This window comes from Paramisgurnus dabryanus, chromosome 3, assembly GCF_030506205.2.
Source record: "Paramisgurnus dabryanus chromosome 3, PD_genome_1.1, whole genome shotgun sequence".
In the NCBI taxonomy this organism is placed as follows: domain Eukaryota; kingdom Metazoa; phylum Chordata; class Actinopteri; order Cypriniformes; family Cobitidae; genus Paramisgurnus; species Paramisgurnus dabryanus.
In genome coordinates, this window is record NC_133339.1 from 53,018,969 (window position 1) to 53,036,215 (window position 17,247).

Genomic DNA, 17,247 nt, shown 5'->3' on the forward strand with positions numbered 1-17,247 from the left:
ACTTGTGGCTAAAACACAAAATGACAACTTAAACATCAGTTGAGGGCTGCAACTCCACTTTTTAAATGACAATATCCTGGCCAGACCACTGTTGTCAGTGATATAAGTATTTGAAATGAAAATGATTTCTTAATGTCTAGTGACATATATCAGGGCCATTTTATAATTAATTGATATAAATTTTTTACATACTGTTCCTTTAAGTTCTGCTATGCATTGCTACAAAGTCCTTAAGTCCCATTTTCCCTTAAAAACTAAAGGGACTATAAGAGACCCTTGACGTCACACGCGATGTCTGATTTTATGTTAATTCAAAGGAGGAAGTACCATCACGCATTTCTTACGATCGATTTTCTTTAAAAAAAACGTAATGTGTATTTCATAGGAGAATAGAGGTTTGATCGTCAGTCAATCAAAAGTGTTTTAAGTTTGAATTACTTTGAGGTTTTATTCATGCGGTACTTTACAGTCGGTAGGCTACATGTTTATTTGCAACATTTCATTGTACACAAATCTGCCGTCTGTTGAGCTGCGTGCGTTGATTTGTTTATGCTGTGAGATTTTGTAACTATAGCAACCGCTTCTCCATTGCCGTGTTTTGTCAGAGACTTCCGTAAAATACTATAAACACTTAGGTAAGGGTGAGAGTTAAGACCTTTGTTGCAACGCTCTTAAAGAAATACCTTAGGGATTTTTTCTCCCTCAGGGAAACTCTTAGCCTACTTAGGAGTTTCATACAACCAGGCACCCACAGTCAAACCATCAAACTCCTCAATACTGTGAGTGAATGGACTGTCTGTCAGTTGTTGTTAATGACTTTATGTATAATATATCGTTTTAGTTCATATCAACATTATTATTTTTTACTGTATTTATGATCACTTAATGATCATAGAGTCAAGTGTGAGTTGCACCATTTGTTTGTTTCACGTGTATACATACATACATGTTGTTTATGGCTAAAATAACATTAACTCTATTCTGACTCTTCGCCAGAAACAAAAATATATCTCATTTAAATCATATGGGTATATTTTAATTTATTTAAATATCTTTAAAATATGATACTAATACATTTTAGAAAAAAAAAGTCATGTTAATGTACCATTAGGCCCTGAGTAGACATCATTTTGGTAAGAAGTGAATAGTGAAAGTCATAATCCAGTCAAACTAGTAACTGAATAATAGCAATGCCTTGTCAAATTGAACCAGTAACATTTCATTCTTATATAAAGAAAACTGTGTATTTAGTTGAACAAATCTATAAATGCTCTAATCCGAAATATTCTTGAGTTTATAATCTGGATAATTTTTTTAGGTTGACAAAGTGTGTACATCACAGAGAGCCCTTTCAGATTATTCTGGACACTTTGAATGCTCTGAAACTGAATTTACATTAATTTCATTTGGGAATAACAACAAAAGAAAATTAACAACTTTTAACAACAGCAAAAATTATATTTTAAAATATAGGAGAGAATAAGTGTATAGTTGTGTCCAAAGCTGTTCTGTCCACTGGACTGGAGGTGCTACGCGACTGAATGCGAGACAAATCGTATTCTTTGAGAGTACACCAGGTCAGTGAAGTACAGCACCAGATTGACAAAAGTGAACACCGCGATCACCAGTTTGCTGTCCCACGGACACTTTCCCCTCGGGCAGTCGTCGGGTCGCCCCGGTGTACCGTATTTCTTATCGAAACTAAACACGGGCCAGACCACAGCGGCGCTCAGATACAGCAGCACGGCCAGAAAGGTGTAGATGACCACGAAGCGATCGAAAGGGAAGCGAAGGGCGGACGTCCTCCCCGAAACAGTGAGAGCCACCACTACGACTGTCAGGGCAAAGCAAAGGCTGTACACCACTACGCAGTACTGTGTGGGGACGTGCCGGTTGTATTCGCTGTCATTGGCCAAAGCGCCGAAAATGATACAGGCTATAAAGGCCTGAACCACTTTGAGCAAACCCGACACGGTGGCCATGTAGCCCACCACGTGCCCCGGCTTGGCCCGTGTGATGAACACCTCGGCCCCGTAAGCGAAGCAGCAGACGCTGGAGCACACGGTGACGGCGATGCGGTAGTTGCGCACCTCGCAGCCCTCGGACGGGCACTCGGACCTGAGGAAGTAGACGGGGTACACCACGGACGCCGTGACGTACATGAGAGTGGCCAGCATGGCGAAGGCCACCGTGAAATTGTCCCAGGAGATGGGCATACATCCGTGCAGCCTGGTCACGTCCAGGGTGAAGACCACCAAAGAGACGGCAAAGCAGAAGCACCAGACGAACATGCAGTACGTGCCGTACGTGGCGCTGAAGCCCGCGCTGTGAGCCACCAAGGCCATGGTGGTGCACCCTAACATTAGCTGGCACATACGGGCGGCACCGAGTCCAGACAGCACCGCCGCCTTGTTCAGATAATGACCTCCCTGATGGTCCATGAGCGGTTCCCAGATGAATCCTTAAAGGGCGTAACGGCACCTCCGCGGCTGAATCCACAGACCTCGCCCTTCGCCTCCCTTTATATTTGGGCAGACGTAATGACAAATCTCCTTTACTGCTTTCCAGTCCTGCTTTGTAATTACTGGAGAGCGTGTGGGATCAGATTACACTCAAAAGACTGTATGGACGGTGGATTCTAACTTTGCTGTAGTCTGGATAGCAAAAATAAGCACAACGAAATAAATCTTACATTGCAAGCATCGCTGCTATTATGTTCAAGCTTTCAATACCAATCAGTGGATAAGGTTAAGTCTTGACCTTACAGCTGAGAGTCCCTCGCAGGTCTTGAGTTTGGTGGTGTGTCACTGTTGATTATTAATATCAGATTAAAGCAGAAAGTCCCTTGCGAGTCCAGTGTCACCTCCACGATCTTGTTGGTGTTGTGTCTCTTCATTAAACAGATCCACAGCACAAGTAACAGCAATAGTCCAAAACTGTTCAAACTTCTCCCAGTCAAGATGTGATATATGTATCTCTTCAAACGTTGTCTTATTTCAACAGGTTCTCTTGTCTAACACAGTGTCCAGTCACACACACACTCACACACACACACAGGAGCTGAACTGAGTTGAGTTTTATACGAGCGAGTGTGTACTGTGAAGACTATAAATAGTGCTCTATATTCACAGTGGAATGGGCTGGCAATCCTGCGTCAAGCAACAGTGCATGGAGTCGTGTTTCATACGCTCTCAAACATCTGTGTGTATGTGTGCTGTTAGACAGGACTGGGAGGAGATCTGGACCCTACACCTCATGTGTGTGACAGACATTACCAAAACATTCACCGCAGTATTACACAGCAATTTTCTTATGTAAATGTGCACGAAACAGTTACTTCATTATGTTTAAAATGATGTTTTCTAGAAAAGCAAAGCATGCAACCTTGGCCCATTCTTTCTTATTTTATTATTCCTGATATTATTAAAGGCCACGTTGTCCTGATCCCATTTTTAAACCCTAGTTAGTATGTAATGTTGCTGTTAGAGGATAAATAATACCTGTAAAATGATAAAGCTTAAAGTTCACTGCCAGGCGATATATTTTCTTTAACAGAATTCCCCTTTCAAAGCGAACGACCGGTTTGGACTACAGCCCTCTACTTCCTGCTTTAATGATGTCAATATTAGAGTTTCCGACTAAACTTCCCTTCAGAACTCGATACGTATTTCTGAAGGAGGGACTTCATAGAACAAGAAAGACATCAGCCTGTTCTGAGGACATGGTTTTACTACAGTTAAAACCCAAAAACCTTGGTTACTGTAGTTAAACCATGGTTTTGTTGATAGTAATTAATACACCAAAAAACATGGTTCCTACACTTTTACCACAAAAAATATGGTACATTTTCGTAAGCTTTAGATCTCAGCTCTTGGTTGTGTTTATTTGTTTATTTATTCTTAACGCCATTCCAGCATCTATGGTTATATTCATGTCAAGAATTGGTTAATCCATACACATGTTGGCTAAGGGGCAAATTATCATCTTCAGTTCACCTAACTTGCGTGTTTTTGGCCTGTGGGAGTAAACCCACGCTGACACAGAGAGAAGATGCAAACTTGACACAGAAAGACCTCCTGAATCTGATCTAGCCGTGCCTCGAACCGGGCCGTGGGCAGCAGTGCAACCCAGTGATTGTGTTTGAAAAATAAACATTTCTGCTCCTGTTGTGCACAAGAGATCAGTGTGGTAAAAATTTTATTTATGTAATAACTTCTGTAATTACTTTCAATTTTGTTCTTGTTTTGCCTCTACAATATAAGCACCTGCCTTCAGTCTGCTGTAGACTTGCATGAGTTCAGTGCATTTATCTTAACTGATAATATAAAGTCACATACGCACAGAATATTCACACAGATATCAAGTCAAATGAGTTGTTATTGCTTGTTTTGAATCACTGTAAAGCTCCTAAGCTGATGAGAAGTAAATGAAAAGGCACGATTGAAGGTTTCATTGACTGTAATGTTTTCTCTCAGGGACACATACATGCAGTTATCACACAAAACTGAATTATTTACAATTGACAAAGAATCACTATAAATATGATTTACATAACAAAATAAATATGCAGATTGAGTTTCCTGTTAAAAATATGTTACAGAGTAAAACCTTCACATTTCTATTTCATTTCTCATTAGACTACTAGATTAAAAATAAAAAAACCTCAGCTTATTATAGATCTGTAATATAAACAGAAGAGCATCATCTCTCAGTACAGACAGATACTAATGTTACACTTTATAACAGAAAAGAGATTTCACTGTATTTAACCACAAAAGAAACACGAGTCAAATTATTTTTTGTCTTTTAAATAATCTGTGGTGTATTGAGAGACTGAGCTGAGTAACACAGGCCAGGTCATCTTCAGATCAATGTACGTCTGGATCTGTATTGATCTCAGGATCTGTTTGCTCATTTTTAAATTCAGAATAAACAGAAGCTTAAAGGAATAATTCATCCCCAAATCAACAATTTAAACCTGTATGATTTTCTTTTGTGATAAATAAATACACATACATATGCATTTGTATATATTTTTCTTATTTGTTTCAACATAAGCCCTAATTGTTTCTTATGAGGATGTCTGTTAAAAAATATTTGCATGCCAACTTTGTTCCCATATACTTCTCATCATTTCAGTCATGAAGATGTTTAAAATGTTCACAAAGATGCAGAATAAATGAGAAGGGCGTGAGCATACGGTGCTTTTCAGCAGTCTAAAAGGAAGTGCAGAAGGACTTCCTCTTTTATAAACTCAGAGATGTGGATTCAGACGGCAATTAAATTACCACACGACCTTTGTGTTTGTCAAAAAACAGTAGGCAATTCGGCCGGTGATTTTTACACGGGTGGTCATTACGGATTCGTACAGCAATTAAATCACTGACAACCCCCTATGAATGATAAAAATACCTCACGTCCCCACGAGAAACAATTACTATAGGGCTATAGTCAAAGCCGGGTCATTTCGATTTCTGCTTGTACTGTTTCTTTTAAATAAAACGATTATCTTTAAAACTCATGAAGAGTTTAGAGAAACTGATCCAGTGCTTTCAACACAAATGTGTCTGCCTGTCCCTAATTCCTGTTCTTAATCCCTATCATTGACATACTGTATACTTCATCTGTTCCTTCAAATGGACGTGTCAAACTATATATATATATGAATTAATAAGCACAACAATGCAGAAGATCCTTAAAACTGGATTACATTCCTGATGAAACTTTTATAATCAAAAGATAAATTAAGAGCAATGATGCAGGTGTCTTGGTTATATTGTCCTTCTGTTGTGTTCAACAGTCAGCAGCCCATTCATTTAACTCAGGGTCCCCGTTCCAAATCTCTGTATTGGGATCTACATCGGCTACATGGGGCGGAGCAAAATGGAGTCTAATCAAGGTAGTCCCGTTGACACAGAGCTCTGGTTGAGGGACGGCCAGCTCAGTTTTAGGCTGGTAAAGGGGCTCAAGGAGATATCAAACGGACTGATGGGAAACAACGATGGGAAGTTTCTCAATGGAATTTAGCTGCCGCTGTTGAGCATGCCCAGTAGCTTACTCGGGTCCATGCCCTGTTGATGGGCCATCTTCTGTACGTCAAAGCCCATGTGCATGAGGAACTGAATGACGTTCATCTCCTGGCCCGTGGACTGATCTCGGATGGTCGGGCACGTGGGATTGCAATGAGGCCACGGGCAGCTGTCGATCAAGTACACAGGACAGCCTTTGGGTGGAGATTTGTTTCTGCTGCTGTCGTGTAGGCTGCGATCCCAGCAGTGAAGAGCTCGGGGTAAAGATGTGCCTTTAACCTGAACGTCTGTCCAGTAACTGCAAACAGACACCAGAGGGCAGAGTTACGTCATTACAGAAAACATTTCAATCGCATGGAATCATAATGATATGTGACAGGCCTTTACGTGTAATATCAGGTATATTTCTATCAGTCAACAGTTCAGATAGTGAGCAATGTTTTCTATGGGCTGAGATTAATTTTAAAATGATTAATAAATACATGCACATGAACTTGAAGCATGTTACAAATGTATTTTACTATCCACAAGCAAATGTCTTGAGATTTTAATCTGTGAAATTCAGAGTTTAAATGAATGTGTATAGATTTGTACAAATAAAAATGTTTTATTTTGTATTCAAATGTCATAATTTGCGCATGCAAATAAGGAGATGTGCATTTGTGGATCAGGTGACACGCGTGCATTAATATTGCATTGTATATTGAGACTTTCATTTAACCGTTTAAAGCATTTTATGAGCCAAACAAACAACTATCAATGAATCAACCAGACAAATGTCTTTAATTTTGTGTCCGCGAATTTTAATATTTACGTGAATGTGCATCGATTTGTACAAACAGAGACATATTTGTGAATTCAGTTGTTTGTAGATATTATTATTGCATGCAAAAAAGACAAAGTGCATTTGTGGATGAGACGACAAATGCACATTCTCTTTTTTGCGTGCACAAATTGTAAAATAATGATACGAAATATGCTACCTGAATTCACAAATATGTCTCTGTTTGTACAAATCGATGCACATTCATTTAAATTCTGAATTTCACATATTTAAATCTCAAGACATTTCCTCGTGGATAGTAAAATACATTTGTAACATGCTTAAAGTTCACAGATACACGTGCATGTATTTGTTAATCATTTTAAGTCTAATTTCAGCCCATATTTTTCACTAATGGTCAACTAGACAACTGTCAGGGCTCTGCCATAAGGTCTTGTTTATATTTGTATTTTGTCATGGTGGCAGAGTTCTGGCAGTCCCAGGCCTTATGTGGAGGTTCATGCCTTGTTTTTTTTTGTGTGGCATTTGCCTCCGGTGTCTTGTCTTGTGACCCCGCCCCCTCGTTCTCCTGCTTATTAGTAATCATTGGTTTTCTCCCATCACCTGTTCCCGCTCGTTATCTTGTTTGTTTTTTTCTATTTAATGTCATTGTATCCTAAGTTCTGTGCAGGTTCATTGTGTTCTGTTTCCCATGTTCGTGTTTGAGTGAAGTCTAGTTATCCAGTCGAAGTTTAGTGTTATGTCAGAGTTTTGTGTTTCATGTTTTGTACCCCCTCGAGGGTTTTTGTTTGTTTAAATAAAGAGTTTTCTGTTTTCCCCGACATCGTTGCGTTTGGGTTCATTTTTCCCTCAGATCCTCACAACAACATTATCCGTTTTCATCTTTGAACGATGAGTAATAAAGAGATCGCTCACCTTCTTGTTATGAATTCATGTGAAAGGCAGGCCGGGGCAAACATGGCACTGGATGAGAGAAAGTGAGATTAGTTCGCATAACAGTTTTAAAAGAGATATTATATCTTAATATGAGGTCATACTCACGGCACATCCTTCAAAGTGCTCCTCAACTCAATTCCTAAATTCTGAATATAACGCCACTGTCCTTCCTGGACGGGCTGACCGGTCAGATGAATGTTGTCCACTGTTAGCTGAGCTTCATCAAACAACCACTGGACTATAAACACAGGACCTGTAGTAATGGTACACCAGTTAAAAACTTAAAAACATGTCTGTGTGTATTGTCAAGGCAACGTAACTAATGACTACTCACGTTTAATGGTCGGGTAAACTTTGTATCCAAAAAAGCAATTCCATTCTTTTCCTTCATAAGCCTGTCGGCAGCGCTCGGGTACGACACCACCCCAGTATCTGATGATGAGACATTGAAGTTTATTAAATGTTGCTGATCTTCATATCATGTATAAGAGAGGTGAGGAAAGAGGAGGACGTTTTTATGGTCACTCACACCTTTACACAAGGTTCGTTTTATTCATATTTTGATATAATCAATCACTCCACGGTCTCTTTGCACATGCAAATGTTACAAATGTTACAAATGGGCTCATAAAGTATTTCAAATGAATATTTTGTGTCTTCTAATTAGTTGTGTAATAAGTGGGATAATGCACAGTAATGTGCGGTACAGGCAGACGCTTGTAAGTGTAAAATGAAGGCCTGATAAAAGATCTCGCCGGGTCCTGATGATCTGAATATCAGGCTTTATTGTGCAATAACAACCAGCTGAATGTACACGGTGCCTTTAATTACAGTAGCAACTTTGCATATGCTATTTATCAATGATAACCTAAACCCATCAGTCTTGTACTGTGTGAAGTCTTACTTGATTCCTCTCTTGATGACCTCTGTAGGAGCACAGCTGATGGCATCCACACAGTCTGTACAGCGATACTGTTTGTTGTCCAAGAACCAACCGGAGTCCGACAGACCCCTCACCTGGATACTCGTGTGACCCAACTCTTCCAGAAGCTCCGAAACTGGGTCCACATTCAGCAAAACTCCGGTGCCGCCCGCACTATAGACCGTACGCATGTGTTAAGTCCGTATATCAGTCACCAAATCGCAAAACGTTGTTTAAATGCTACGTATGAATTTACCTGCTTCCGGCTAACAGGAGTATCTTGGCACCGTCCAGACCTTTGCTCAGCAGCTCTTTGATGACTTCCTTTATGATGAGTGAGCCCATGAACGCATAGCCATCTGTGCACATTAAAAACAGCTTATTAGAGCCATACTGGACTGACCCGACACTAACAATATATAGTGAGGTCCAAAAGCCCCCTACTGAACCCCTTCAGAAAAGACTCTGCACCTTGTGTACAGAGGAGTTCACGTGGCCATTCTGACAGATTTGCCAAGTTGTGATTGGTTAAATAGCAGCCGGATCTCATGGGAATTCATACAGATTTTACAAGTTGGCTCTTTCCTCTGGATCGTACAAAACTTTTTAGAAGAAAAAACAATAATAATGAAACCCCACCCCTAACCTCAACGTCACAGACGCGAAAGCAAATCGTACTAAAACATACGAATGAGGTCGTGCGAATTAATACAAATAAGCCACCGGATAAAATACAGACAAACTGGAATGAGATTATATAAAGAAACACATAACATTTAGTTTTACCCCGTATACCAAAAGTTAATATGTTACTAAAGGATTAGTTTATTTATATGCTATGATATTTACCACGGTAATATTAGTGCTCTTAAGGTCTATTAGTGCAGTACTGCAAAGTTCAAGAACACAATACTAATGTCTTGCATGTGTTTTAGAAATAGTTCAAAAGTGAACGTTTGATGGAATAATCTTGATTTTTATTCAACTCACTTTATGAGTTCAGAGCACGTTCAAAAACCATAATAGGCACCAAAGTGCTATACATGAAAGAGAAAAAAACAAATACATACAACCCATTTACATACAAATTACAACACATTATTAAAAGCCAAAGAAAATAAATGTAATAAATAAAGTTTTTAACATCCTCTGAAAAGTAGGAGATGTTTTTAAGGTCATTCCATAGTCATTCCACGGAAAATCTCCTCTACATTTCAAGCGTGAACGAGGAATCATCAGGCACAGTTGATCCATCGAGCAAAGACATCTCATGTAGACTAACTACAGTCGGACACCTACTCTAAAAACATATAACAACACTTTATACTGAATTCTGCATTGAATCGGTAACCAATGTAGTGAAATCAGAACCGGAGTAATATGGTCTCTCTTTTTGGTACCCGTTAACAGCTGAATTCTGAACTCACACCCAGATACAAAGCATTGCAATAATCCAGACACAAGGCATGAACAACCTTCTCCAAATCACTGAAAGACAGGATAGACTTTAACTTAGCAATCTAAGATCAAATAAACATTCATTTGAGCTCGGAGTCAAAAATAAAGCCAAGACTTTTCACAGATGAATGTTTTTTTCCCAGGGATCAAAAACAGATTTTCATTAGAATCCATACCACATCTTTTTTGACCTTAATCACATCTTTCCTGTGTCTTTCTTGTCAAGCTCTCAGTCTTTAACATCGCTGTAGGTTGACTATATTGTGACTCCTGAGGTTTGCTTTTGTTGCAATTCGACAGACATTGGACTGAAACGGTCACAATACATTCAGAAACCACGATTAAAGCTGAAGTCGTATCTTCATTTTCCGGTGGCTGTATTAAAAATCTGATATCTGCTTGTACACACATGCAAAAAATTAAAGGCGTCTTTAAGTGGCGCATAAGCTGAACAACTGAAAGTACCCTGCATAACAAAACAGAGGAAAACCCTGAGCATGAAGTGTGCATTGTGACCTACACTGAACTGGAGCTGAGCTGCTTTTGTTTCAGGTCTCACACACCAGAGTCACAGCGGACAGATAAACGTCTTTCAATTTAAAATGTGACACGACGCGGAAATAACAAGATTTCTCTATTGAAAAATAAATCAAAATCATTTGTTAGTAGTCTAGTACAGGTGAAAATCACTGTATTAGTGAATATTACTGGCACATTAAACAACATGATTTTAACAAGTCAATATCACAAGAGAAAAAAATCTAACTCATATTGAGTCTTACTTTGATCTGTTTTTGGTGAGGCTCCACTCCAGACATCACTCGAGCAATACGGGATAAACCTGAAAACAATACATAAAGATTTGTGCTCAACTTGAAATGAAAGTCTCCTGAAGTTTAACAGGATCTTCAGATATAAACACTCACACCATGTTGGCGTTCCACCAGTGTGGATTTTCCTCCGGAAGTGAAGACAGAATTCCTGTACCTGAAGAGAGAGGATCAGAAATGGCATCTCTTTAATGTCTCAATGGTTTCTCCTTTTATGCTATAGGGTACAAAAGTCTGCAATACATTTCAATTTATTGGACACAACTTTTATCAAATTCAAGAAAAGTCAAGAAAAAAGTTAACATTAGGCTATAAGTGAACTACACCACAGTCGTGGACAACGTCTGGATGTAGCAACCACCCCTAAAATGACTATTAAACTGTCTTGAACTTAATTGTTAACCCATGATCATATTAAAGGTTGTTGAATTTAGGACAAGAGAACTGAAAGTGCTAAAATACAAACTCATTTCTGGGGTTTTACCTACACAAATACATCAGTCCTGCGGCTCTCCATTCAGTAACACAAGTATCTGGTATAAGTTGTAATATTAATAATAGTAAATGTCACTCGAATTCAAGTTTGAAACTTTATTTAAAAAGAGTAAGGTATGCTTTCTTCATGTTTTTTACTTTAATTCAAATAGAAATTAATTTCTGTTTAGTGGAGCATATATAAGACTCATGAATTTTTCATAAAGTACAGTCAAGCACCAAATGTTAGGGGATTATAGAGGGAAGGAAATCTGTATAAAAAATAAAAAATGTATCTAGCACACCTGTTGTTGCTTTCTATCAATTCACACTGTGATCTTACATTATAATGTAAAAGTCATAAAACTTTATTTCATTACGTCATCCATGAACATGATTTTTGAGTCCTTTCAGATTGATTCCTATCAACAGTGAAGGTGAAGACTACAACTCTCATCGTTCAAGCTACGCCATTATTGTTGTTTAGTGACCTCTAGTGGCGAAAATTACAAACTGTAAAGATCATTCAAATAGGTACATGCTTTTTACAACATGATTTGTAATTTTGAGATTTTACTCAGTTCCTTAAGTCTAAGGCCCTGTCCCAAATGGCGCACTTCAAGTGGACTTTCAGTCTCGTGGCCTTAAAGCAACACTATGTAGTTTCCATGTAAAAATGAAAAGCACAACAGTGCCTGGTATCAGACACTCTTCTGCAGGCAGGGGGAGGGGCGGGGCTGTGTTTCCTACCCTCCACCGTCACTTTCAGAGTGTGCTTGTAGCAGCTAGGAGGCTGCTCAGGTTGCTGCAACAGTACAATTTGTCCAGTTAAAAGTTGTTCTATCACTGAAATAATTTTAGAGACATTATTTAAAGGTAAAAAAACTACATAGTGTTGCTTTAAACTGCGCATGCTCGCTTATGCTGCGTTTACACCAACCGCGGGCATGAAGCGCAAGTGATTTCAATGTTAAGTCAATGTAAAGACGCGTTGACGCGCGTCAGGAGGTCCCGCGGCGCGGAAGAGGCGTGAAGCTCGCGCGACATGAGCGCTGTGCGCGGTACACGTGGTAAGCGCAATGGTGCTTTTTGTGCATCTTGCGGTTCATGCGAATTTGCGGCTGACGCCCGAGTTGAAAATTTTTTTATTTTGCGCCGAGTTAACCAATCAGGAGCCTGCTTGCTGCTGTGGTGGCAGCCCCGCCCGGAATCACTCATTCAACCTTGATATTGTCCATAAGCAGTCACCCGGAGCTATACGACAAGTTCTTATTTCTATAGAGGAGACAGGAATAAAAAGGACCTCGCTTGGAAGAGTGTCAGTGAGGACATTGGGCAACCTGGTCAGTTGTAATACACATTTCACTTTTGAGTCACTTGACGTTTATCGACCCGCGCCGTTTATTTTCCCCCTATAGTAAGGTTACCAAATACAAACTGGTAACTCTCTCGATAAATGCACAATCAACATCAGTCATTTTGCAAACAGACAACCGCATAGCACTTGCCCCTCCCACAAGAAGCGGAGTTTGCCTCTGACGTGCGTCAAATGCTTGCTTTTTCCACACGCCTACTCCGCTCTACACGTGCGAATGCATCCAAATTGTTCAAGCGGCAAACCACGGGCGGTAAACGTGATTTTGACGCCCGAAACGCGGTTGGTGTAAACTCAGCATTAGTCTACGAGTCCGTAGGGTGTCCCATCTGTCATTTTTACGCTCTGAAGTGTGCTCATCAGCGCCCCTTTTGCAACCTTGATGTGGTCTTCCGTGAAGCATGCGCAGCAGCACGCTTAGCGCACTTTAGTCTCAGCAGTATTTCAGCAGTACACAAGTGAACGAGTTCATCCTGATCAAATTAGGCATACATGTAAAGAAACCTTTGGTAAAGTTTGTAAAGTCGGTCTGTGCTTTTCTTACCAGTCTTGGTTTGTGGCCATTTGGAAGAGCTCATAAGTCTCCTCATGGTCTCATATCGACTGTCACAGTTCTCTTTGTTAAAACAGTACCAGCCACCTGCAGAGAGAGAATATAAAGAGCTTAGAGAAAAACACTTTGACAAAATCTCAAAGCTCATACCAGAGTTTCATAGCTCTTCAGACTCAGATCAAATGAAGATGTTACTGGGGGAAGACAGACACCCATCAGCTGCTGCTAAATTCATTTATCAGTTACACACCATCAGAAATAATCCACAGCCCTGATCTTGTACAGTACTTTTATTTTACCTCTCATCTGCCTCCATAAATGTACATTTGTATACTTCAAATGTTTATATTTCAAAGTCTACTTTATATTGTAAATATTCAGTCCAATATTTTATTTGCAGTAGTACTTCATCCATCACCCAGCTCCTTACCTTAATTGCACCTTAATGTTTGTTACTGTTGTGTTATAGTATGTTTCTTGTTTTATGTATAATGCTTTGGCAATATTGTAAGTGTAAGCATCTCACTTACCTTCCAGAAATATCAACCATCTTCTGCTTCCTTTCGACTCCTTTAGGTAATACCTATAATATAATAAAAGAGAGCAACATTAAAGCTGCATTACTTTAACACTTGCAGTACTGTACGTCTCAATATCAAATCCCTCCAAAATATGGTTTTAAAATACAAATTAATTTTCTTTTAGTTCGTGTCATTGTATAAATTTAATATAAATTTGACTGCAATCCTAAAAATTAATTGGACTTCATCACTCTGCAAGTCACATTGATGGACTCATTGTTCAAATAAACCTTAGATACAAACAAATAAAGTATATAATAATGTCACAAACAAATAAAGAGTTTTCAGAAATTCAGACCTTTAGTAACAACTAGATGATGAATGAATGAATAAATGATGAATGATGTTTAAAGTCGGCCACATGGATGAGGCTAGATTTCAATGTTGAACAAATCATTTGATTGCTTTTGTCGTATACTGTACATGAATGAAACACAGTTTATTGCTTGTTTAGTCATTGTTTCTTTTTGTCTTTATGTAAACTTCTGTATCATTTATTGCTCAACTGATCAGTTTTCTTTATGGATATCTGCAGTGCAATGTCATCTCTATCCACAAGAGGGCATTCAGCTATTGTACAAACTGAGCCCAACATCTCAAACACCTGACCAGCTGTTTCTAACTGGCAGATATCTTTCATTTTCATCATGAACGGATAATTAATTCACAATAAATGATTTATAAAAAGTTTTTAAACCTAACAATACAATCCTATTAGACAATGTCTAAGAGGGCATATATGATTTGATTCATTACTGCACGGCTATATGACACATACAAATATTTCTCTGATGATAAAACTGGAGCAGGTGAGATCAGCTATCAAAAATCATTTCATCATTTACAGTATGTGATATATGTATCAAAGTAAGCTATGTGTAAGGATTTATAAGTGCGGTACTGTATGGTCAACTTTTGTTGTGCATCCGTTCCCTATTTACCTAAGTGCTTAAGTTTAAGTTAGTTTGTGTTTTTCTGTAATGATGTGCATTGTGTGTGTCTCATGATTCACAATGCCATTATCACTGACGGCATGTTGTATTTTAATTGGGTGCAAAACAACAAACAAACTAAATAACTCGCGCGTTTATAGTAAAAAAAAGCTTCTGATGTTCGCAAAGCTCCATCATTTAACCACACGCACACACAAAGGCGCGCGCGCGCACACTTAGATTTTGTCTAATAATACAGAGCCGCGTATCTGCGCAAGTTACCTCTGGTTACGAAGTGTGTAACCATGGTTACCAGGGAAAGCTGTGCACAGGTGAGCAGTGCTGATCTTACCCCGCCGCGCTCCCGTCGTTGCACGTGACAGATGTGTTGTCCAGGTGATGAAGCTTCATGTCGTGCTCGAGCTTTTGTGCCGAGCACGGGTATAGAGACTGCGCGAGGTTCTTCACCTGACTCATGAAACTGTCCATGTTCTCCTCCACGGCCGTGAAGTCCAGTGAGAAGCTCTCTGTGGTGTCCGCTCGCTCCCGGTGAGGGGTGGACGGCTGCGGGCGTCGCGGCTGCGGGTTCCGACCTCCCCGAAACCTCCGAGCGTCGGCGCGCGCGCCGCACTCAAGCAGCGCGAGCATCACGAGCCAGTGACTGACACTCATCATCTTCATCACGTGCGCGCTCTTAAAAATCCACAACTAACACCGCAATACCTGTTGCACTTAACGCACGCGGTTCGGCGACATAAAAAAATGACAACAAGTTAGGTTAGGATAGGTTAAGTAGTAGGGGTGAGCAACAAACAGGTGAGAAAGAGAGAGAGAGATGAATGAAAGTTAAACTTCTCCAGCGTGCTCCTCTCCTCGACACCTTCTGCCTATTTAAGGCTGTCTCATGAACCAATCACAGTCAAGAGCACTACAGGGGGCGTGGTCTAGACAGACTGATGTCTGTCCTTTAAATGTATTGGGGAAAAAATGCCCATAGTTTGGTCTGTTTGATCTACGATATTTGACTTGATGTGGTAGTTTTCATTGGCTTTGAAATGTCTGTTTCCTAATCCGCGCGATTTTATAGAGTGAGAATTAGACATTTCATATACTGGAAAAACATTATACTCAAGAAAATACTGTGAGGATCTACACACACAACATTTTATTACTATTATTGTTGTTGTGTCTTTTATGCCATACTCTTATACTGGCCTGTAATCTTTATTTCTATGCATTATTGGTATTGTATTTATTTATTTCTGTTATGCTAAGCCTACATATATCTGTCACCTTTATTCACAAGGAAAGAAAAACTATCAGGACTTTCATCTGACTTGAGAGGAGGTTTCAGGTTGTTAATATTAGAGACGCCCTTTATCTATGGAGACTGTAGACAGGCCCCTAAAGATCAAAGTCTTCACCCCTCCACCCCTTATGAAACCCCTTAGAAACCTTTCCTTTACTGCAGTCAGACCTGCACATTATACAGCAATCCTCTTTCAATGTAAGAAGGGCAAAGCTATCATTTACTTTTCGTCACGCTTTAATCATTTCATAATAACCTGTTCATACATAAAATGCTCTCTACTTTTCATTCATATATTTCTCTCCAGTGATGTCTTCATTAAGCGTCACATTAATGTGTAATACTGTATGCATGGCGCTCATTAATGGGCCATTGAGCGGTGAGATTAAAGGGTTTTAGGGGAACAGTTGATTTGACACAAGCCTGTTGTTTCTTCTCTCACTTGTGAAAGCGGGGGAACTCGCCCATCAGTGTGGTTTCATTCAGTCACTTACTGCCAGTCCTCTTCTCTTCAGATGCTAAACACACAAAGAATAAAGCAGCCATCCTCCATTCAGACGCAGATCCATTCAACAACCAAACACATGATGTTCATCTAATCTACAGTCAGTGTCTCCGGAGACTTGTTTGACCACTTACTTAAAATGTATGCATGGCATTGCTAAGTGGCAGTAGTTATTATTGATAATAGTGTGTGCGTGTGTGTGTGTGTGTGTGCGTGCGTGCGTGCGTGTGTGTGTTTGTGTCTTCATTGTAAACCATGTGACGTCAAATTATTTAACAATCACTGTCTCATAGTTTACCATTTACGTGTTTATACTTTATCTTAGTACTTAAAACCTTAAAGATATAATGCAAAAGATATATAATTGCAAGAACATGCTGACCTGTGTAAAATGCTGATTGTATCAACTTGTTCTAAGGCTTTAAGTAGATATCACAGTGACAATGACGTTTCTGTAATATTAAAAAGTTGATTGTAGTAAAGTATTGTAATAATAATGTGAGAGTTTATTAAATGAGTGTCAGTCTCTGTCTATATGGTAACTATGAGGTCACACCAG

General features: G+C 39.5%; 2 protein-coding genes across 2 annotated transcripts; both read right to left on the bottom strand.

The window, feature by feature from the left end:
* Positions 1-410: 410 nt before the first annotated feature.
* On the bottom strand, positions 411-2,754 carry LOC135745361 (myeloid-associated differentiation marker-like protein 2). The gene has a single exon (XM_065263663.2). The coding sequence runs from the start codon at positions 2,439-2,441 to the stop codon at positions 1,530-1,532; it is 912 nt and encodes a 303-aa protein (XP_065119735.1). The 5' UTR covers positions 2,442-2,754; the 3' UTR covers positions 411-1,529.
* Positions 2,755-4,429: 1,675 nt separating this feature from the next.
* notum1a (notum, palmitoleoyl-protein carboxylesterase a) lies at positions 4,430-15,725 on the bottom strand. Its single transcript, XM_065263655.2, has 11 exons — positions 15,227-15,725; positions 13,892-13,944; positions 13,353-13,448; positions 11,056-11,116; positions 10,912-10,970; positions 8,928-9,030; positions 8,654-8,845; positions 8,084-8,181; positions 7,855-8,002; positions 7,729-7,776; positions 4,430-6,327 (listed from the first exon to the last, which is right to left on the bottom strand). The coding sequence occupies exons 1-11, from the start codon at positions 15,553-15,555 to the stop codon at positions 6,024-6,026; spliced, it is 1,491 nt and encodes a 496-aa protein (XP_065119727.1). The 5' UTR covers positions 15,556-15,725; the 3' UTR covers positions 4,430-6,023.
* Between the last annotated feature and the right edge of the window lie 1,522 nt (positions 15,726-17,247).